Below are 23,921 nucleotides of genomic sequence, written 5' to 3'. Positions count from 1 at the left end.
CCATGGCTACTGTTCATGCTAGGCCGGGCCAGGGATAGACAAAATACTTGCTGTTGTCAGTGGTCTGGTTGGTTGTAGCAACAAGACTCAAGAGACAAGTGCCATGAGCACCTCGTACCATACTAACACATACGGGATACGGGATGTGTACGACGAGAAATAATTCGATCGGGTTCGATCGAGCCTCAACTCAAAAAGAACTCTACTCGAAAAGAACATGATCGAGCTGATCTTCGTGATCGCCAGTAGATCTACACAGAACCCGACAAAACTTCAAAAGTCCCAAGCAAGACTGCCCAAAATATAATAAGGGCCAAATGCCAAGCAAGCAGAACATCAAAATCAATCAATCATTCAATCAAACTCCCAACTGACCCAAGCAAGGCTTGAAGCATAGCATGCAGAACCCAACGCCCCCAAGCAAGACTGGATCATGGACCGCAGAATACAAGCGCTTGCTTCCGGGATCCTGCATGAGCTGCATGATCTGATATCTGCGCGGATGCGGCCAAGTCGTCACCAGGCCGGGTCACGGCAAGTGCATGATCGAGTACGAGTGGAGATCGTGCACGTGCATGCGCATAATATATGCGCGATATGCACGTGCTTGCATGACGTAGTCTATATTACGTCTTTCTTCAATTCCTTCATTTTTGGTTTGTTTGATTTGAAATCACAATACGTGAACGAAAGTATTTTATCACGAATCCTTTTGGTTCTTGCTGTCTCTCTTCGATTTTGTTACGGGACTACGTAGATAACAACGTGGGAAAATTGCTTTGAGCGATATGGATGCAGATACAGAGGTAGACCTCTCAAGTGACGATGAGAGCGATATGGACGAAGAGGAAGCAGCAGCAAAAGAAATATTGCTGAATGAAATTGCTGACCTTGAGAACAAGGTACTAGTACATGTTCTCAGTTTTCTATGAACGTGTATTGATTAATACCATTAAAATGCAACATTCTTGTGCGGGCAGAATTATACCAAATACATATTCAGTTCGTAGACACAAATCGAGTGGTCGTGTGTTTAAATTGAAAAAAAGGTATTATAACTTATAAGTACTGAAGTGTTCATCACGCTAGGAGTATACTAGTAGTACAGCATGTATTTTTTGTTTGTGTTGAGGAGAGTGCATTACACAGTATCTCGGTTGTTATAGTAATTGCTCTCCTTACTGCGACAACACCTCTCTTCCACCAAAGGTTCGGGCATCATCCTCAGGACGAGACAAATACGTCCTGTACTGTTACAGTAGCACTCTCCCTATCCGGGCGTGTTGGGTCCGGGCACTGACTGTGACTAGTGTCTGCCCATAACTTGGAGCATACCTAGTGGGTGCGTTTGATTACTGCCATGAATCGATTCATGAATGGAATCTCGTTGTTCGACCTGGAATTGGTCTGTAATCGATTCATCCTATTCACATCGGGTGATGAGAATAGTCGGGGGCGATTCATGAATGGATTCATAATCGATTCTCGGGCAAAATCGAACGCACTCACCGATTGCACGCAAGTCTGTCCCTCCAGGAAATCGCAATTCCACGGATGCAACAAAATCGCGATTTTGGCCCTAACCCGCTATTTTTGTCTGCAAAATCCACGATTTCCCGCGTTTTTTGTCGTTTCTGCAATTGTTTTACATTTTTATGCACTTTTCACGCAGTGCTTTCCATATGATCATGTAGGTTATTTGCACAGTACTGTAAAACAGGTTATTTTCGGTGTAACTTTAATTTCGGTGATTTCGGTAGAAATACCAGGCACCTAAATTTAGATTTATACACCTAAAATGACACAAGAGAATGCACTGTATGTGAGGGGAATGCTTGTCACCTAATTCTAAGTTACACCTGAAACCTGGCAGGTCCCTGGCACCGAAATTTTGATGCACCTAAAATTACATGATGTTTTACAGTATCTTGTACTACTCCCGAGTAGATCTACTCCGCAAATAGCGATTCTACGGATGAAACAAATTCCGTGATTTGGCCCAAATCCGCAATTTTCTGCTAATAATTCCGCGAATTCCTGGCAGGTTCTGCATCTTTTCGCCCTTTCCGCCGCTTTTTTTGTTGTTTTCTGGCGCAATTTCTTACGCAAGTTTTCGAGAATTTGTCCGCAAATTCCCGCAGGAACAGGTAAGTACTACTAAGTACGAAAACATGTTAAGTACTTGGAGGTAGTGACCACTTTTATGCCAATCAATTTTTGGTGCTTTTACCTTGAAAAGCCAACTCTAAGAGGGGTCAGCAAGATGCATGCTAGGCTCTACTATTCATTTTTGAAGTAACGTAACTTTAGGTACCGTATTTCCCCGTAAGTTAGTACGTACTAACTTTCGAACTTAGCAGCCACATGAGTACTAACTTTCGGGGGTGTTACTATCTTTCGGGGAGTACTTTTTTATCGGGGGCAAATGACACGCAGTGGGAAGCCTGCGCAACTCTAGTGTCCGTGCATATGATGTATGTACTGTACGGTGTCTGTACATGTAGGACGGGTACAAACTTACTATCTTTCGGGGGGAACTGTCTTTCGGGGTGATAACCTCGGCAGTGGAAAGTGTATTTTTTATAGGGGGGTACTAAGTCATTGGGGAGAACTAACTTACGGGGAAATACGGTAGTTGCATAGTAGGATACCCCTTGATGCATGAAAGAATTGAAGTACGTTTTTTTGTTCTTGTGACAGAGTCAGGCAACACGAATAGCGTGGTGTGTATCCTCAGGCACACCTTGACTTTGGGACGTGCTTTTGCAAATTGTTGACTGACTGTGAAGTCTGAAGACGCAAGTAGTAATAGTAGTAGTAGTACCGTAAAGTATCGTTGATTCGCTCCATGTCGAACCTCTGCCTGTGAAGCGACTTCAGCGTATACGACGAAATACGGTGTTTATCCGACGCATGCACTACTGTACACAATGTGTGCCAGCGCAGGATGAAAATGTGCACAATCCAGCATGCCAAGTCTGATCTTCTGCGCGGTTGTACATCGTATTGCACTGGACAGCCTTGATGTAATTCCTGCCCTCCCCCACTCTACCGTATATCCTCCTTGTTCTGTTTGCAGTTGAGGAAGAATCCCTTTGATTATGATGCGCACGTTGCTCTGGTGAAGCGTAGGGCCTTGCTGAAAGACATTCCCAAGTTGCGGGCAGCTTATGAGGCGATGAGCAAGGCGTTCCCAATGACAGATGGTAGGTGTTCGGTGTCAGCACTGCGTGCTTTGAGCGGACGTGTGTGTGTGTGTTGTGTGTGTGTGTGTGCTGTGTGTGTGTGTGTGCGCGACTTGTCAGGAGTAACACTACTTGCTATCGTGGAGTGTGGCTGATGAACTGTTCATGCTGTCGTCTGCAAGCTACTTTGAACTAGCATTGCAACTAAATCCAGAATTTTGACTTTTTATCACGTTCAATGATTTGTAATACGCACGGTACCATTGGAATTCTATTGTACTGACTCTCTGGCTTTCCGGCGAACTGTAGACGTATGGTCTTGTTGGTCATTACTGCCATGCCCTCAATGCCCTCCTAGCATATAGTGAATGTGGTCGACTTGAGCTTTTCTAGGGGTCATGGAACCCCCCCCCCCCCCCCCCCCCAGACTGCTTGGGCACCCTGTAAGAAGACCTTAGGGTCTGTTGGGAATGCCCAAGTAAACTATTAAAATACAATACAAAAATGAAATACTGCTTGACTACCCAATTCTCGGAAGATGCTCCAAAGGCTTCTCCATGTGGTGTTAAGCTGCAAGCACTAAACACCAATGCGCTGCCGCATTCAGCTCGCAAAGGTGTATTCCGATATACAGTGCTGCTCCGTGAAATCCTGTTAGTCACTCAAGCATGCGCTGGGCGTTGCGCAGCCCTGGACCTGCGAACACCGGGCTGCGAAATGGTACAAGGCGCAAACTTGACTCACGCGACCGGATTCATTGAGCAGCACTGTACATGTAGTCTTACATGTACATGCACTCTGTTTTCTTGTCCTTTTCTCTATTGTGTTAGAGCTCTGGTTGCAGTGGATACATGTGGAAGTGGAGCAAACTGAAGAGCTTGAGGACATTGAATTTATTAGTGAACTCTTCTCAAGAGCCACCAAAGACTACTTATGTAAGCTTCCATGCACCTGTGTTTATATGCATGCGTGCTTGGGCGCGCGCGCGCGCGTGTTTGTGTGTGTGTGCGCGCGCGCGGGCGCATGCTTGTGTGTGCATGTGTGGGTGTACGTACGTACAACACAGCCTTTTTTAAAGTTTTTTTTAGCTTGCACCTCAATGTATTTTACTTCAAGTACCTGGATGTGATATGGGCCATTGTGTGTGGCCTATATTTCTGTTGGGTTCGTTGTTTGTAATTTGTCACATGTTTTCACATGTTTGATGTGCACTAGCTGCGAAGCTGTGGTCGCAGTACTGCCAGTTCATATGCCAGATGAAGGACAGCCTGCATGAAGGTGACATTGAGTGTGCGTATAGTCGAGTGCGTGACGTCTTCGAGCAAGCACTAATGGCATGTGGCCTGCATGTCACATCGGTGAGTTGCTGCCGTTGCTGCTTGTCTAATCAATACTGGCTGCCCCTACCCAGGTGTCTGGAACAGGGAGATGAGGAAATTGTGTTGTTTGTCACTGTACAGTTGAACATTAGGGTTTCTCGACTTAGGCATTTCCCCTCCACTCTGACTGCAGAGTCTCCACTCAGCTCAAACCAACACAAACAACTATGTGTACTTGTATAGTAGTGGCAAGTGGAATCTTAGCCTGATGAATAGAGTAGCTGTAGTTCTTGTACTACAGACACCAGGCTGTGCAGTGGATGCCGGTCTGCTGTATTCATGTATTTGCGAGGTTGAATCCTGCTTGTCAACACTGTAGTAGGGTTTCCCAGCTTTGTCATTAGATCTGTTGCAACAGTGAGTGAGTGAGTGAGTGAGTGAATGGGTGAGTGAATGAGCTCCAGCAAATGAGTGAGTAAGTGAGTGAGTGAGCGAACAAGTGAGTGAATAAGTAAGTGAGCAAGCGAGTAAGTGAGCGGGTAAGTGAGTGAGTGAGCAAGTGAGTGAGCGAGTGAGTGAGTGAGTGAGCAAGTGAGTGAGCGAGTGAGTGAGTGAGTGAGTGAGTGAGTGAGTGAGTGGGTGCGTGGGTGAGTGAGTGAGTGGGTGAGTGAGTGAGTGAGTGGGTGAGTGAGTGAGTGAGTGAGTGAGCAAGTGAGTGGGTGAGTGAGTAAGTGGTGTGCCACATGTTGTGTGACCGTGCAACCTGGTGCATCAGTAATTTTGCGTTTCTCTCCTTCTGTATGCCTTTGAACCAAATTAGCTAGGAGAACTTATCTTCATCATACAGTAAAACCTGTAACTAAAGACCACCGTGACTAGCGACCAGCCTGGTACTACCGACCACTTGGCCAGGCACGGACGGTCTCACATTTAAAATTCACTGTGACTAGCGACTACCTGCTGAACGCGACCAGCGACCGCCTTTTCTTGTCCCAAAGACGATTTTTGACCCGTAACTAGCGACCGCGATGTAGGAAATCAAATGTTGCTCGAAGCTCCTTCTTGAAATTTTGCTGATTTTCCATGGTCCTGAAAGGGATCTTTCGGTACTACAGCTGAACAAATGAACGTAGGCCATTTTGACTGTGGAGTCTGTGTGGACTGCACTACACCTGTCAGAATTTCAAGCGCCATCAAGAATAAACATAATAGGAAACGTCTTGGAGAGTGCATCGAAAGCGCTCTCTGCTCGATGTTACTACTCGGAGGAGAGACGAAGACTGAGCGGCTCTGTCACCCCAGTCATATAAACGAATCGACGATGGCGTCAAGGAATCCAGAAACAAAGTAGCACCGCGAGGTCCTGATGCTGAAGGATCGCGTTCAAACAATCGAGAAGTCACAACAAGGATAGTCGGTACGATTGATCGCATGAACAAATTTGAAGCTCAGCGCAAAACGAAACTTCCACAGGGAACGTTTGACTCCTGGGTTCAGAAGTAGCAGCTGAATTTGATGTCTGCAAACAAATTAATCTTCTCTCTTTCTCTTTCTGTCTCTCTCCATCTCGCCGTCTTTCTCTCCAATTGTTGTTTGACCTGGATTAAGAATGGCATTGCGCAAGTCCTGGGAAATTGTATTAGCTGCATTTTGATATACATATCATATAATGGGATCCATATAATTATGGTCACACGGTGCAAACCTCTAACTAAAGACCACCTGCTACTAAAGACCGCTTTTTCTGGCACCAAGGGGTGGTCGGTAGTCACAGGTTTTACAGTATTACCTTCTCTGTTGTGCATTATTGTGTGCAGGGATACGCTGTATGGGAGTGCTACCGTTTGTTTGAAGCTGAAGTACTTGAAACCTATGAGGTAACATCGAGATTCAGCTGTTCTTCTCTGCTTGGTGGTGATGCCACTACGTGAATGTTTTATGGTGTGTGGCCTTTTATGGGGTCAAGGTCAGTGTGAGTGCATGCTGTGTGTGTGTGTATGTGTGTGTCTTTGTGTGAGTGTGTGTGTGTGTGTGTGTGTGTTTGTGTGTGTGTGTGTGTGTGTGTGTGCGTGCGTGCATGCGTGTGTGTGTGTCTTTGTATGTGTTTTGGGGAGGGGGGGGGGGGGTTGCATGGTGAGTACATTTTCGATGTGTGAATATCTGCTGTTGTTTTGGTGGTCCCGGGCACCACTGGTACACAACACACTGCTAATTAGGAATCAAATGTTTTCATATGTTTGTACGTATGTGTTCCTACTGGGGTGGCTGTGTGTGTGTGTGTTAGGAGGACTTGGGCGAGCTCGATTCTAACTGTGACGCCTATGCAGATAAGGAGAAACTAATCCAAGCCCAAAAGCAGCGTCTCCTATCATTGTATCGGAGGCAGGTCAACGTTCCACTCATCGGTAAGTGCTTGCTTGTCTGCCTGCTTGCTTGCTGGCTTGTCGTCGTTGCCGCTGGTGATGGCAGCGGTGTTTGGTGGTGGCAGTGTTGGTGGGGGCAGTGTTGGTGCGGGCAGTGTTGGTGCGGGCAGTGTTGGTGGCGGTGGCAGCGGTGTTGGTGGGGGCAGTATTGGTGGTGGCAGCGGTGTTGATGGTGACGGTGGCGTTAGTAATGGTGTCGTTGTTGCTTCTACATTTGTGGTTTTGTTTTCTATTTTGTCTAGGTCTTGAGGGCTGTGCACAAGATTATGAATCTTGGTCCAATCAACCATTGCCAGCACCTTTGAGGAACTCCATGGAGAAGTCGATTGCGGAGCGCGACCTGTATCAGAAATACGAAGATGCCTTGGTACGTTCGGAGACTGTGACGCCAGTTTTGTTGCTACCCTGCTTGGGTGGGGGTAGACACATTGCTTAAGTAAGAGTCAATCTACAAGTACTCCTCGTTTTCCTCCGCTATACTGCTCACTCCTCTCTGTTCTCCACTCCTGATTAATGTTTTCTAGGACTGCTTGGCAATCCAATACCGTTCCGTGCAACTTCCCTCCCATCTTTCTGGCCTTCCCGTCAACCATTCAGATGTGATTTACTAGTACATTGCCTTGTACTTGTGTTTATCGTTGTCTTTTCCTTTCTGTATTTGTACACGTAGACCAACGCAGAGCCACCTCGTCTTCAGCAGTATTTGGATTACATTGCATTCGAGAGCGAACGAGGCACGCCTGCCCGTATTCAGTGTATCTACGAGCGTGCTTTGACCGAGAACTGCTTACAGTCTGACCTCTGGCGCCAGTATGGGCAGTGGCTGGTGAGTGAAACATTGCCTCTTCTTATTTGAGCTCAGAATGTGTATTTCCAAGGCACCTGGCCGAGTATTGGTGCCGGTGTGTGTGGGTGTGGGTGTGGGTGTGCGTGCGGGTGTGCGTGCGTGCGTGCACGTGTGTGTGGATGTGTTGCTGCGTGTGTGTCTGTGTGTTACTGTTTATTTACATCTGTATCTGTGTGTATATTTACATCTGTATCTGTGTGTCTGTGCGTGTTTGTTCAGACGTCTGTCATTGTGCACACACACTGTACCATTGCATCAAACTGCTCTGCTTGTGCTGTTCTTCTGTTCCTGTCTGGCTGTGTGCACCATTACGCAGGACACTAAGCTGAAGGACAGTCGCACATGCCTCTCAATGTATGAAAGAGCTGTCAGGAACTGCCCGTGGATTGTCACCCTATGGCAAGCACGCTTGCTGGCACTCGAGCGCCACTCCAAATCAGACATGATTAATGGTACGTGCACTGTAACTTGGTCCTCAAGGGTGGTGGTGGACGTGAAAAAGTCAATGCAAGTCACTTAGATGCGAGCCACAAATTTCTTTGTTCCTCGCCTTGTGTCATTGGCTGCATCGAGCTCCAGGGCATCCTACTCATTGTGTTGACAGGTTGATTATTTCTCACAGTTGGCATATAAAGCCGCGTCTCCAGGCGTAAATACTGTAATTTCACAAATTTTCGGTGTACTCTAATTTTTCGGTACTTTCGGTGCGTCTGTTTCATACTTAAAATTTCAATACACCGAACAAACATTAACACACGTAATCCAATAGGGACCTGCTTCTCTGTACCGAAAATTTCTGTCCACCTAACCTGGCCTGTTGCCCTCATACCGAAAATATTGAGCACCGAAAATTTCTGAAATTAGAGTATTACATTTCCGATCTTTCTCGGACTCCAGACTTTGTAAACACGGCCGCATGCTGCCCAGCTGTGCTATCGCCATTGTTGGTGTTCTTTGTGGAGTTCCTATGGATGCATCTTTTTGTGATATTGTCAGGCTTCTTTCAAATGCAGAGTTTCCACGCCGAGGGTCTCTAGTGTGGGATACAGCTCATTTGCTTTGTTTGTTGCTAAACGAGGTGTCCAAACTGCATGTAAAACTGCCCGAACGCGGTGGTGGCTGTCACAGTACGTTGTAGGTTGGCGACGACCCGCTGCTTGCAAGAAGGCTTGGCCGAGTGTGCTGACGTGCATTTCTTGCGTTTCTTGCATTTCTTGCTCGTTCCCTCCTTTGTAGATGTGTTTGAACTTGCTAAGCAGGCAGGCCTGCAGAGCACTGGCAACCTGCAGTTGTGGAAAACCTACTGTGATATCACACGCCGCGCAATGGGTAAGAGAGCGCTTACACGATAGGGTGGTTTAAGACCAGCGGTACGTAAGCTGGGCTTGCACTGCGGAGCACCATTCTTCGTATTCTGAACGCTGTTTCTTGTGGAATAGAAGGTTTTTCATGGGTACAGAAAGGGGATACTGGTGAACAGGTACTACAGGTCAGACCTCGCTATAACGACCCCCGTTATAACATAAACCTCACTACAACGTACAAATGTGAATGTCCCTGCCGAAACCGCATCACTTCTGTACAAAAATTTCCTTGCTATAACATAATCCGCTATAGCGTAATGTTCGCTATAACACACTGTTTGCTGGGTCCCGGGCGCACAGAGACCTCAGCATAACGTAAAAACTCGTATAAAAATGACTATGTACACTGCATGCATGCCTTCTCGCGACGAATTCGAGACTGAGCCGTCCACCTCGGGAGCAGGGAGTAGTAAAATACCGGTATTTTACTACTCCCATTACTTTTTATAGGCTCTTATCTTGTCACATGTACTGTAAAATTAATATACAAAATTTCGGCGCTGCAAAATTTCGGCACTTCACGATTTTTGACATTTCGGCGGCGATTTATTTTCGGCGTGGGGTAGAGGGCATGGTATAGTGCGACAGATGCTGTGAAAAATTTCATCGGCGTTTTAAAGGGGCACTCCGGGAATATTTTCGGTGGTGTGTTCTCTTCATGGGTGCCTTGTATGGCCCCCAAGGAATGGGGAATCGCGAAAACTAGACCCAAAAAGTCGATATATGAAGCCAGGGAGGGCCAAGTTTGTCTCCTCTTTTGATGGTTTTGATGACGTCACGTGTGATTAGTATTCAAATTCTCTGCATTTGAAGATCTTAGTTGTTTGAATTTTCTGGTGATGAAGAACGATGTTTGGTCGACATTCCCAAGCTTCACAACTGCGGACCTACTCTAAGGAACCTGAAGGACCCTCTGAGGTGCCCCTGGTAGAAGCGCAGCCTGATGAGGGCCAGGAGATTGGAGCGGACGACTTCACTGGTCCGCGTACGAGGATCCCGAAATTCTCTATATGTCGTGAGGCATATGGTCAGAACAGTTTTTTTAGACAAGCTGACACGAAGTCGGGGTGATGTGTAACGCACGTCAAAGGGCTGTCAATGCTAACAGCTGCAGCGCTCTCTCGACAGCGAAGGTAATCGACTGCCCTCTGCATCACCCCACATTTCTGGCAGGAACACCAATCGTTATTTCCTTGTCGACCAGTGAAGTCGTCCGCTCCAATTTCCTGGCCGTCATCAGGCTGCGCTTCTACCAGTGGCACCTCAGGAGGTCCTTCAGGTTCCTTAGAGTATGGTCGCAGTTGTGAAGCTTGGGAATGTTGACCAAACATCGTTCTTCATCACCAGAAAATTCAAACAACTAAGATCTTCAAATGCAGAGAATTTGAATACTAATCACACGTGACGTCATCAAAACCATCAAAAGAGGAGACAAACTTGGCCCTCCCTAGCTTCATATATCGACTTTTTGGGCCTAGTTTTCGCGATTCCCCATTCCTTGGGGGCCATATAAGGCCCCCATGAAGAGAACACACCACCGAAAATATTCCCGGAGTGCCCCTTTAATTTAGGCGTTTTGGGTCGGTGCCGAATATAGCCGAAATTAAATAGCTGCCGAAAATTTGTATATTTACAGTACACGCACTGCATGACTCTTGTCACCCCTTTGCTGACAAGCCTGTACACATTTTTGTTAGTCATCATCATACCTGTATGTAAAACAGTGCAGTTATTATCAGTAAGTGAAGAGCGTCATTTTGACATACATATTGCATATTGGTGTGCCCAACTCACTATAATATAAACCTCGCTATAACATAATTTCTCCCATCCCCCAGAGATTACGTTATAGCGAGGTCTGACCTGTACAGTCCATTCCATATAAGTGTGCACTCTTTTCCAGTCAAAGGGCCAATATAAGTGTGCACTCTTTTCCATCCAGTCAAAGGGCCATTGTGTATGCCCCATGGATTCTACATGTAGGCCAGCGCCAGCGTGACAGGGGAATACCCCACGTGGATGCGTTGAGATGATCAATAAGGTGCATGACTTCTTCAAAGACAAAGCAGCGGCGCAAGAAAATGCACGGAAATCAGCCAGCAAAGCGAGCTAAAAAAATCAATTTTCCATTTTCTCTCTCAAATTTGGACAGATTTTGATCCGGTTTTTTTAAGGAGCAGCAAGCAAGCGTGCATTCACTCAGAAAAAAATTGCCTTGTATTTGTACACAGTCGTATGATGGGAGCATGTAATAACAGTGCACACTTATAGGGAATGGACTGTAGGTTGTTGTACCTGTAGATTATAGCCATCACAGAAAATTGTGCTATGTAGTATGTGCTGTACAGGTCACATGACCTATAGACTGATCATATACATCACAGAAAATTGTGCTATGTAGTATGTGCTGCACAGGTCACATGACCTATAGACTGATCATATACATCACAGAAAATTGTGCTATGTAGTATGTGCTGTACAGGTCACATGACCTATAGACTGATCATATACATCACAGAAAATTGTGCTATGTAGTATGTGCTGTACAGGTCACATGACCTATAGACTGATCATATACATCACAGAAAATTGTGCTATGAAGTACAGTGTATCTGGTAAACAGGTCACATGACCGTATTGTAGCACCATGAAAAGCTCTATTGAACACAGTGTGGTCTTTTCTCTTGTTCTCTTGCTGTAGATATCTCCTCTCCAGACTCAGTGGAAGCACTCCGCACAGCGGTCAATGAAGCGTCTGCCTTTATGCAAGAATGTATGTCTGAGTGCACTGAGCTGGGTGTTGGGTTCAGGATTATGTTGTTGGTTTATCTTTTACGGGTGCAATCCGCATAGTAACAGTTATGCATCAATGTTCTTCTTACTCGTATACGTAGGTTCATACTCAGTAGCCAGTTGGACTGCAAGAACTCTACCACAGTATGGTTATCATATTAATATTATCCTTGCACACCGTGACCAGTCACCCAACCTCGCAGCTGTACAATCCTTGCACACCGTGACCAGTCACCCAACCTCGCAGCTGTACTCCTGCACACCGTGACAAGTCACCCAACCTCGCAGCTGTACTCCTGCACACCGTGACCAGTCACCCAACCTCGCAGCTGTACTCCTGCACACCGTGACCAGTCACCCAACCTCGCAGCTGTATTCCTGCACACCGTGACCAGTCACCCAACCTCGCAGCTGTATTCCTGCACACCGTGACCAGTCACCCAACCTCGCAGCTGTACTTCTGCACACCGTGACCAGTCACCCAACCTCGCAGCTGTACTCCTGCACACCGTGACAAGTCACCCAACCTCGCAGCTGTACAATCCTTGCACACCGTGACCAGTCACCCAACCTCGCAGCTGTACTCCTGCACACCGTGACCAGTCACCCAACCTCGCAGCTGTACTCCCGCACACCGTAACCAGTCACCCAACCTCGCAGCTGTACTCCTGCACACCGTGACCAGTCACCCAACCTCGCAGCTGTACTCCTGCACACCGTGACCAGTCACCCAACCTCGCAGCTGTACAATCCTTGCACACCGTGACCAGTCACCCAACCTCGCAGCTGTACTCCCGCACACCATGACCAGTCACCCAACCTCGCAGCTGTACTCCTGCACACCGTGACCAGTCACCCAACCTCGCAGCTGTACTCCCGCACACCATGACCAGTCACCCAACCTCGCAGCTGTACTCCTGCACACCGTGACCAGTCACCCAACCTCGCAGCTGTACTCCTGCACACCGTGACCAGTCACCCAACCTCGCAGCTGTACTCCTGCACACGGTGACCAGTCACCCAACCTCGCAGCTGTACTCCCGCACACCGTGACCAGTCACCCAACCTCGCAGCTGTACTCCTGCACACCGTGACCAGTCACCCAACCTCGCAGCTGTACTCCTGCACACCGTGACCAGTCACCCAACCTCGCAGCTGTACAATCCTTGCACACCGTGACCAGTCACCCAACCTCGCAGCTGTACTTCTGCACACCGTGACCAGTCACCCAACCTCGCAGCTGTACTCCTGCACACCGTGACCAGTCACCCAACCTCGCAGCTGTACAATCCTTGCACACCGTGACCAGTCACCCAACCTCGCAGCTGTACTCCCGCACACCATGACCAGTCACCCAACCTCGCAGCTGTACTCCTGCACACCGTGACCAGTCACCCAACCTCGCAGCTGTACTCCCGCACACCATGACCAGTCACCCAACCTCGCAGCTGTACTCCTGCACACCGTGACCAGTCACCCAACCTCGCAGCTGTACTCCTGCACACCGTGATCAGTCACCCAACCTCGCAGCTGTACTCCTGCACACCGTGACCAGTCACCCAACCTCGCAGCTGTACTCCCGCACACCGTGACCAGTCACCCAACCTCGCAGCTGTACTCCTGCACACCGTGACCAGTCACCCAACCTCGCAGCTGTACTCCTGCACACCGTGACCAGTCACCCAACCTCGCAGCTGTACAATCCTTGCACACCGTGACCAGTCACCCAACCTCGCAGCTGTACTCCTGCACACCGTGACCAGTCACCCAACCACGCAGCTGTACAATCCTTGCACTAAGTGCATACATGTACTAGTGCAGGTGGAATCTTGTACTTCAAGTAGCGTGTTTGGTGTTTGCCGAACACTTCTCTGATGTGTCTGTTCGCCGTGTGTGTTTCCCTGCGGCTGGCCAGGGTTTGGTGACGCAGGCGACCCGGAATGCTCGTTACTTCGCTATCTTGCACGGATCGAGGTAAGCAATGCCCTGTATCAATCACCATTTCCCCCATTCAGTGACTAGTTCTTCAAAGTAGTGTGTCTCCAACCCCTGTTTGCTGTTCGTGTAGAACCTGTCTTGTTCTTGCTTGCTGTTCGTGAAAGGCATGGTGGATGCATGCTAACTGCTGCACCTTTTTGTCCTACCTGTTCAATGCTCAGGCGGAACAGCTGGACAACTTTCCGAGGGCGCAAGAAATCTGGCGAAGCAACGTTCTTGTTAAGGGCCGTGGCAAGTCATCTGCCTTATGGCTGGAATATTCCACCTTGACTCGGTTAGTTATCGGTGTCACTCTGTGTGTATGTGCTTGCGTGTGTGTGTGTGTGTGTGTGTGTGTGTGTGTGTGTGTGTATGTGTGTATGTTGCTTCGAGTTCCCAGAGATCACTTGCAGCAGTTGACGACCTTGGTGGGGAAAATGGCACTCCAGCGACCATGAGGCTTGCACAGTTTTGGCCGGATGTGCTCTGCAGTGGTTGAGGATAATGGGAAAATTCTCGTCTACATGTACGCATTGTCAGCTGTGAACAAACATAGCCACACCTTACAGACTCCAGCAATAGGAGTAGCAGAAGTGTGTGATGCTCGGAGATCAGAAAAATGACAACCTCAAAACTAAATGAAAACATGGCAGCGGTAGCTAGTGTCTTACAGCCATTGTGACTGCACGGGCATCCCCCTTTATCCACCTGATCAGCTTGCTTTCCTGCTTGCCGCATGGCTCACCCTTGCTTTGGCCAGTGGTTGTGTGAATAATAACATCATTGTGTATTCGGTGTATGGAGTGGCGACTGCCAGGGCTTGCAATGCCACACCACACAAAACATCTGAAAGGATGATGCATTCGCTGATCGAAATCCCAGGGCTTGCTATGCCACACCACACAAAACATCTGAAAGGATGATGCATTCGCTGATCGAAATCCCAGGGCTTGCTATGCCACACCACACAAAACATCTGAAAGGATGATGCATTCGCTGATCGAAATCCTGACTACAGTGCCTACAGTGCGTTTTCATGAGCATACTTCAAGTAGTTTATTTCAGCACATCATTAGCATGTTGTGTGCATGTGCATAGGTCGCTTCTTTTTGTTTTGTTTTCAAATCTCATGGTTGATATCTTTTTTCTCACGATGGAATGTGACCGATAAGAGATAATCTCTTGTTCTCATTGTTGTTGCTGTTGTTTGTTTGTTTGAAATCTTTTATTCTCACGATGGCCTGTGGCCAATAAGAGAATTTGTTGTTGTTGTTGTTGTTGTTGTTGTTGTTGTTGTTGTTGTTGTTGTTGTTGTTGTTGTCACCGTTGTTTGTTGTTCACAGGTATTACGGTAATGTGGAGTCATGTCGCAAAGTACTCTATCAGGCTGTGCAATGTGCCAGCGATGATTGCGACGCTGTATGTAGAGCATTACTCGACTTTGAGGCTGAGCGAGGTGAGACGATAGCCCCCCCCCCCCCCCCCCTCTCCTTTATTTGTTTTTTATTCATTGAGGGCTGTCGAACTGTGCTTCCGTTGTATGCATTTGTTAACTGCAGGCTTTTTCTGTTGTATCATGGACCCACATTTTATGTGTCCACTATGTACTATTGTAGAGAGTGATAGACTGCCTGTTTCCTGTGCTGATGTAACTGTTCAGGTACCCTAGCTCAGTTCGATGCAGCCCAGGCACGGTGCAACGCGCAGCTTTTCAGAGTTCAAGAGCGTGTTGTCCAGGTACTGCTGCATTTGCTTACTGTGTGTGCTAGTTTAGTAGTGGCAGTGATGGCAATGCTGCTGCAGGTGGTGGTGGCGGCGGCGGCGGAGGGGGTGGCAGCAATGCTGGTGCTGGTGATGCTAGTGCTGGCTGTAGCGGTGCTGGTAGTGATGGTGGTATTTCTTATGCCTGCACCATAGCAAAAACATCTTACTATTGGTTACTGATCAGTGTTTCTCCATGTTGTGTTGTGCTGCTGGCATACCTACATGACGTACTACTACACCTTGCAGGCTGAGGAAAAGGCTGCTCAGACAGAGGCAGACCAGCAAGAGCAGAAACGTGCTGCACGTACCGAGCGTAAGCAGCAGAAGAAGTCCGACAGACAGCAAAGCAAGCCCAAGCCCGACACACCGATCAGATTGCCACAGAAACGAAAGGTAAGCAAATGTTTGAGTATGTGTGTTTCTTCAGACTCTTTTCTCCATTTCAACACCCTCAACTTATGTATATGTATTCATAAGTTGAGGGAATGGAAAAGGGAAAATAATAAATATGTACTCAGATGGGGCACGTCGGACTGTTCAAAAATCTGGTTTAGTTGGTGGACTCGATCGTACACTAACTTGTGCCCACAATTTCCATGTAATAAATATGTGTTTCTTTTTTTCTTTCTTTTTTGTCATAAATCAAGTCCTCATGAAGTGACTCTCTTTGCATAGAAATCCAGTCTCATCCTGTGATATTGTGCCATGTGTTTGTCTCAGGCCGAGTCTTTCTCCAGCTGTGAAGATTCCGGTAGTCGCTCTGTGCAGATCCTGCCTCCGCGCAAGAAAAGTGTCCAGCCTGGCTCAACAAGTAGGTGATCACTGATGATACGTCTACGTCTACGTTTTTGTAATAGGCGATTCCAAGAGTACATGAAAACCAGAGTGTGCAGCTTGGGGCCTTCTCTGCTATGGGTGTCTGTCACGGCGGAATTCCGTGATTACATCATGTTTTGTGCAGATCTGAGGCGGGAAATGGCGTAGTGCGTACAACTGAGCTGCAGTTGTGCAGAAAGAGACCTGCTTGAATCCTGCTTGTACGCACTACATCACTAAAATGATGTAATCACGGAATTTCGCTGTGACGGCAACCCATCCGAGCTGCACACTCTGGTTTTCATGTACTCTTGGCGATTCCAACGACAGGCAAATCCACGTTTACAGGAAAATCACCATGGATGTATTCCTGCAGGCGACCAACATTTGTCCGCGGGAATCGAAAGTGTCCATGGCCTTTTCGCCCGCGGATGCACTCATCAGCGGGCACTTTTATAGTTATGAGGCTGTGAGGTCGTACTACCGTACGGTAGTCTTGAACCCTGGTTGTTTGACCTTTGCCTTTGGGTACTCATTCCAATTCGCTACGGCATCACCACAGTAACGCCGAATACTCGCGGGAGCTCTGGCCACCACCTGCGGCCGTGTGAACTGCGGACTCACGTTTCACTTCCTGCGAGCACCTGACAAACGTGGATTTGCCTGTCATGTGAATCGCCTATAAGGTCAACCCTCAGTCCGGCGTACATGTACTTTGAAGTCCTTGACCTGCTGATTACGGTGGTCAACTTCGTTTTCTTCTCAGTTGACTTGAAGTCGGTCAGAACTCCCAATAAAGTTGTTTGAATTGTCCCTAAGTACAACGTGCCACGTTGTGCTGTACTGTCCTGTTATGACTGTTACAGGTGAGGATGGATTTCAAGTACCTCTTCTGCCCTCGTCCTATGAGAGAGAAGACCAGACGACCACTACAACTGCATCACATGCGGCCGCCACTGATGGTGGATCACCTGTTTTTGACAGATATCAAGGTGTGGACGAAATGTGTGTGCGTGTGTGCGTGTGTGTATGTGCTTGCATGTGTGTGTGTGTGTGTGTGTGTGTGTGTGCGTGTGCGCGTGTGTGTGCGTGTGTCTGTGTGTGTGTGTCCGTGTCCTTGATCCGTTACTGTGTATGTGAAATTAACCATTGTATAATCTGCTGTTCTGTGTACGTAGATGGTGGTAATGGTAGACATGCTGTTGCAGCTGCGGGCATTGAGGAATCCATGGACACTGGAAGAGGGAATGGAGCTGACTCTAGCAATAGTGCAGACCCCAACGGTTCTCGACCAAAGTTTGATTTTAATCCGTAAGCAATTCAAGTCCATCTCTAGCAAACTTGATTGAGTCCAAAAATAAATAAATGTATCCGCTCATGTTGAAGCTGTGGGTATTCAAAGCCTCTTTTGTGGACGAGCAAAGCAAAGCATAAGAATGTTTAGCTATTGTGAAGGATTGAATCCAACACAAACAAGAATATATAAACTGCATGATGAGGATACAGGTGATGCAAATGTTGATGCCTATCGAGGGGCATGTGTGTGTTTAGCGTAGACAGCTTCTGCAATAGTGCCTGTCGTTGAATTCAATACTGTGTAAATATTGTATCACTGATGTGTACTTTTGCAGTACTAGTACGTGAACACTGTACATACACATGTACCGTAAAGTACCGCCAGAGCGCCCCACCTTGATTTTACAGCCAAGGGAAGGAAAATCGTATGGTAGAGTGCAAAATGTTTGTATGGTTTGAGAACTTTAGTGCACTAAGGTCACACTTGGCATGTTTTTGTTTGGAGCTTGCATCTGCTCAAACGTAAACTGAGTACGGATTGACTGCACAGCGTGCAATGTGTGTACAAGGTCCGTGTCGTATGACCTAGAGACAAGACCCACCTCCACAAGACGACCACGAACGGACGAGATGGTGGGGCACTCTCGCGGTACTTTGCGGCATTTGTCTCAGAACAGAACATTGGCAGACACCACGGCCCGGGTGCATTGGTGTTGAGAATCATTACTATGCAAGCAACTTACTTCTGTGAGCATAGCCATCACATAGGCAGTCAATCCTCGGTAGTATAGTGGTAAGTATCTCCGCCTGTCACGCGGAAGACCCGGGTTCGATTCCCGGCCGGGGAGGACATTTATTTTTTATATATTTTTTGCAAGTCAGCAGTGGAGTGACGACAGTTGCTTATTCTGATCTCATGTCTTGTGTGTTGTGTTGCTTTGCTGCAGAGAGAATAAGAAACAAACCATATTCGTCAGCAATTTAGCATTTGATGTGAATGACACCGACTTGAGAGAAGTTTTCGGCAAGGTGTGTACAGTCCCATCGCATGTTTTTCAATAGTCCGGAGCTTGTTGTTTTGTTGTTGCTGCTGCTGATGTTGCTGCTGCTGGTGTTGCTGCTGCTGCTACTACTGTTGCTCTTCTTGTTCTTGTTGTCTAATGGACTGCACTGCTGTGTACTGTGCTGCAGCTCGGTGACATCGCTGACGTACGAATCGTGCGTCGGCGGCAGGATGGCAAGAAGAACTGCTATGCGTACGTGGAGTTCTCCGACCAGGTATGTCCTTAGAGACTCACTTCATTTCCCAAATCCACACCTCTTACTTGAAGAACTCATGTAGAGCTGTGCTTGCTTCTAGGTATTCTAATCCCCCATCAAACCTTATACTTTATCTATCACACTATAATGTGCTGCGGTGGCTGACTGGGGTGCTGGAGAAGGCAATTTCTGTTGGTGTGAGTCCTGCCGTTTACATTGCTACCTGATCATTTCTCTCTCTCTCTCTCTCTCTCTCTCTCTCTCTCTCTCTCTCTCTCTCTCTCTCTCTCTCTCCCATTGCCAGGGACCAATTGAAGCTGCTCTGAAGCTGGATCGAGAGGCACTGGACGGTCGACCAATGTTTGTATCACTGTGTGTGGACAAGGATGAAGGCTCCAAAACAGCATACAGAGTATGTCAGCTCCTGTCCGGAATGTTTTGTTCTTTTGTTGTTGTTGTGAATACTGCTGTGAGCGCCGACTTATAAAGAAGAAGTACACGATTGAACTGTTGTACTGTTTGCACTTTGTGTCTATGGCCACTTGCTGTTAGTTTGATGATGCTCTGGTATGTTTCCTCGTTGTCCTCCCACCAGCAGGGGGTATGACAGTTCTTGATAAATATGACAATGGGAGTTGAAGCCATGTTCACTGACACTGATATAAGTATCCCTATCTCTCTGTCTCTTGTATACTGAGGTACATGTGCATGGACAATAGTTACGATGCAAGCAGAGTCTGTACTAGCATAGTGTCTGATAGCTTGTTCTGCCGGTGCTGTTCAATTTTCTAACATCTTAGTACTCTAGATCGCTGGATACAAAGACCTTGTATGTCAGTCAACTGCCCTATGAAATGACCAAAGAACAGATCAAGGAATTGTTCAGCAAGGTATGTGACAATGTTGTAGTTCAGAATCGTTGTTTCAGAAGCAGGGAGGGGTAATGAACTGGAATCTTTGTGTGGTTGCACCATCCCTATAAAGCGTAACTACAGTCCATTCATAAAAAGATTGGCCCTGGCTCTGGCGAGCTCCCATATTTGGCGATTTTTGTGATTTTATCGTACACGCTGCTGTGCCGCGATATTTTGAAATTTTAAAAAGGGTCCAAAAAGGTACTTCAACTGGGGTTCAACTGTTGCAAGTGAGGTGAAACGGCCTGGATTTTCATGGTTTTGCCCAAGTCAATGCTTTTGGGGCAAAACCTGGCCAAAATCCTATGTTTGTTACAGCTTGCTTTTTGGAAAAATGGGCTTCAGAAGCATAATTGGAAGAGGGGATTGCAGAAAAAAGGTTTGACCCATTTATGGCCAAAAGCTAGAAGTCCATTTTATATTAACGGGCTGTAATACTGTATGTACTGCATGTACTGTTTTATTTGACGGCGGCATTAGGCGACTTCCTTTGATAGGCATCAAGGTTTACCTTTGGAGAATCCTTGAACTATAATGTCAATGTGTGTCCGAGTCTTACCGTGATTCAATCCATTCAGCTTGGAGTCCTGTGTTCGTGATATTGTCTTGCAATGTGAAGCACCCACCCCCTTTGCAGCTGTGCAGTATGCGGTAGTTCGCTTTACGTGGACAAGGCGTAACGTTAGCTCTTGTCTGCCGTATGTTCTGTGCCGTGGCACTGCTAGTTTACTCTGCAAGCCTCCTGCCTGTGTGTGGGTGTGTGTGGGTGTGTGTGGGTGTGTGTGTGGGTGTGTGTGTGGGTGTGGGTGTGTGGGTGGGTGGGTGTGGGTGTTATTGTCCTGTGTTCCCTGTGCAGCATGGTACTGTCGTTGATGTTCGCCTGATGACCAATAGGTCCGGCACGTCTCGCGGTTTCTGCTACGTGGAAATGGAGAGTGAGGTGGGTGATGTGTTGTTGCATGTCGTGACACACTACTATCTACTATCTAACAGCACCTTCTAGCACCTAGTAGAATGTTTTTACCTAAATAATAGATACTGTAAGTCAACAAATATTCTGTGCATATTTGTTTTCGGCTATTTTCGGCCTGATCATAATATTTGGCCGAAAATTTGTTGCAGCCGAAATTTTGTTTTGCAAGGTTCAGTGTGACAGTGTATACAGGCAGCAGCAGTACAGGCCGAAAATTTGTTGCAGCCAAAATGTGTTTTAGCCCTGGGAGGCCGAAATTTGAAGGGATTTGAAGGGGCCGAAATTTTGTCGACTTACCCTATTAGTCCATGAGACGAGGCAGAGAGAGAGAGAGAGAGAGAGAGAGAGAGAGAGAGAGAGAGAGAGAGAGAGAGAGAGAGAGAGAGAGAGAGAGAGAGAGAGAGAGAGAGAGAGAGAGAGAGAGAGAGAGAGAGAGAGAGAGAGAGAGAGCCCGGTACCTGTCCAGTTTGGCATTGTTTCTCTGTGCTGCGCTGACGGGTCCTGGCACAAGGGATGAAACAGTACTGTCCGTAGATTGAGTGATATTGCAGCTTTGCAGGTATTAGTATATTTTGTAATGCGGTGGTTGCATGCCTTTTTCCCCACAACATGATTATCAACAACTTACTTCTAGCCCAGTTCCACCTTACCACCAAACCAAGAGTACATAACCCCCCCCCCCAGAGTGTGCAACTCCCACATACCCTGCTGTCCCGACAGAATTTCAGGTTGACGTCATTATTTATGATGCAATACTCCTTGCACCAGTGATGTACAACATGTGTACAGGTGTCAACGCATCACGTTTTTCTTTGCAATAATTTGTACAGGATTATATGGGCTTCGGTCCACCACACGTTCCGGATTCGTCTGATAATCCGTGTACAGTGCGCATTGCATCATCAAAATGACGTCAACTTGAAATTCTGTCGGGACAGCACCCATAGTGGAGTTGCACACTCTTGGGGGTTATATACTCTTGACCAAATTGTATCAAACTAAAAATATAAAAATATAAAAATAAATAAAATGCATGTCTTAGTTAGGTTTTGCCTGCAACTCACGACAAATCCTTTCCTGTTTCTTGCTGTTTATATTTCAGGAGCAAGCATCGATTAGCATCCTGAAACTTGACCAATATGTACACAAGGGCAGACGGCTTGGCGTAGCACTCTCCAACCCGCCCAAGCGCAAGGAGGATAAAGTCCCTGCCCTGGGGGCTGGGCCAGGGCGACCTGCTGCTGCGCAGAGATCTCGGCCGGCTGCTGCAGACGGCTCCATCTTTGCACAGAGGTAAGGCATGTCAGTGTAAATTGTGTGGTTCATGTTCATGTGTTCCTTGTTGCAGTGCAACACTATGAAATGGGTTCTAGAAATCTGCTACCGTACTTTCCGGAGTATAAGCTGCACCCCCATTTTTCCCCCATGAAATACAGACATCCTACCCACCATCAATTTCATCATCGGAGTATAAGCCGTACCCCCTTTTTGGGGCTAATTTTGAGTGTTCAAAGTGCGACGTATACTCCGGAAAATACGGTACCTGGCCTGAGAACTAATGCTTTGGCTGCTCGGTTGTCTACAGTGTATTTTACTACGTGTAGCGCTGTTGAACTATAGACTAGTGGAATACAGAGGAACCTGGGACTAGCAAAACGTAAATAAATGCCGCTTGTCTACACTGCCTGTGTGTGAACGTTCGCGTGACACATGCTTCTGGAGTTGTGCCGGCATTGGGGACAACGTTGTCTTCTGTGTTTTGCGTGTGTGTGTGTGTGTGTGTGTGTGGGTGTGGGTATGCGTGTACGTATGCGCGTGTGTGTCTCTGCTGAATACTCACCTGTGTGTGGATGGGCTGGTGACTGGCCCGCAGCCGTGGTAAATCCCGGACACAGATATCGTTACTCCCTCGTTCCGTTCGTGGAGGTGGTGCTGGCAGTGCAACGAGCTCAGAGAAGAAGGAACAGTCTGAGAAAACTAACCCTAGTTCATCCATAGATAGCCAAGCACCTGCCAGTAGTGATAGTGGCAGTGGTGATACAGGCAATAGCGCAGCTGACAGTGAACAGGCTGCCCAGAAACCTATGAACAATACTGACTTCAGAAACATGCTCCTGGGGGCAAAGAGCAACTAGTGGCACAGCAGGCAGGCTGTGTGGCAGCTGTGCAGCAGCTGTGCAGCAGCTGTGCTCGCACTGTGAGAGATGCGAATAGTACTTGCATGCTGTACCCTACCCCCCCCCCCCCCCACACACACACACGCATGCTGGCTATGCACCGTCACGCATTGTATACTGATGTTTGTCCGTGAAGTCCTGTTCCTCTGGCTTTGTTTGTCAGTCCACTAGGTCCTTGAATGTCCACGATGGTGCTTTTGCACACTGTGTAGCATGTTTTCTTTTTCTTATTTCAAGCAGCCTTCTTTTACCCTACTTAGACACGATGACCTCACAATGACCTGATTTGGGCTTGGTTTTAACACTACTTCTTTGTATGTGACTGCGCTCTTTAGCAGCTCTTTCTTTTATTTCTTTTCTTTTTAGTCTATGTGCTGCTCCCCCTTGCACAGATTTATCCGGTCCAGTGTCGTGAATGAGGTCACCACTGCCTCTGGTCAAGAACGTAATCTATTGAAAATTTATTTGTGTTGTGAAAAAAAGGACGACGTGTGTTTCTGGACTGCCCGGCAGAGCATGGCGATTGCCCCCGTGCCATGCCATGCTGGCGAATCTACAGCACATGTGCAGGCAGGGGGAAATGGTTACTTGCTTGGGGATTCTCTGCTGTGGTTCTCTGCCTGCTGCTCGGGCCTCTTCTTCTTCTTCCTTGCTTTTTGGCACCATCCGTACAACTAACTGTTACTTCCGTCAAGTACCAGTATGCACATAATGTGAACGGACAGAGTGAACAGAGTACCGTGGCGCCTCGAGGAGGTTTTGAGAAACACGCACACGCTATATCAACGTCACGTATATAGACATCGCTGTAGG

At 47.4% G+C, this 23,921-nt stretch overlaps 1 protein-coding gene and 1 non-coding gene across 2 annotated transcripts; both read left to right on the top strand.

The window, feature by feature from the left end:
• Positions 1–659: 659 nt before the first annotated feature.
• Positions 660–23,791, top strand: LOC135815316 (squamous cell carcinoma antigen recognized by T-cells 3-like). Its single transcript, XM_065328592.1, has 26 exons — positions 660–902; positions 3,080–3,206; positions 4,016–4,120; positions 4,401–4,543; positions 6,322–6,381; positions 6,789–6,909; positions 7,170–7,294; positions 7,598–7,753; positions 8,091–8,226; positions 9,011–9,103; positions 11,840–11,911; positions 13,847–13,905; positions 14,091–14,203; positions 15,252–15,364; positions 15,569–15,645; positions 15,919–16,065; positions 16,393–16,483; positions 17,355–17,480; positions 17,667–17,799; positions 18,732–18,813; positions 18,976–19,062; positions 19,349–19,456; positions 19,845–19,934; positions 20,815–20,898; positions 22,034–22,224; positions 22,805–23,791. Exons 1-26 carry the CDS (start codon positions 789–791, stop codon positions 23,064–23,066), a joined length of 3,015 nt encoding a protein of 1,004 aa, XP_065184664.1. The 5' UTR covers positions 660–788; the 3' UTR covers positions 23,067–23,791.
• Trnad-guc (transfer RNA aspartic acid (anticodon GUC)) lies at positions 18,561–18,632 on the top strand. Its single transcript has one exon. It is a non-coding gene; the product is annotated as a tRNA-Asp (tRNA).
• Positions 23,792–23,921: the final 130 nt, after the last annotated feature.

This window comes from Sycon ciliatum, chromosome 4 (genome assembly GCF_964019385.1).
Source record: "Sycon ciliatum chromosome 4, ocSycCili1.1, whole genome shotgun sequence".
NCBI lineage: Eukaryota > Metazoa > Porifera > Calcarea > Leucosolenida > Sycettidae > Sycon > Sycon ciliatum.
The sequence above is the reverse complement of the archived record's forward strand: the minus strand, read 5'-3'. Positions and strand labels throughout refer to the sequence as shown.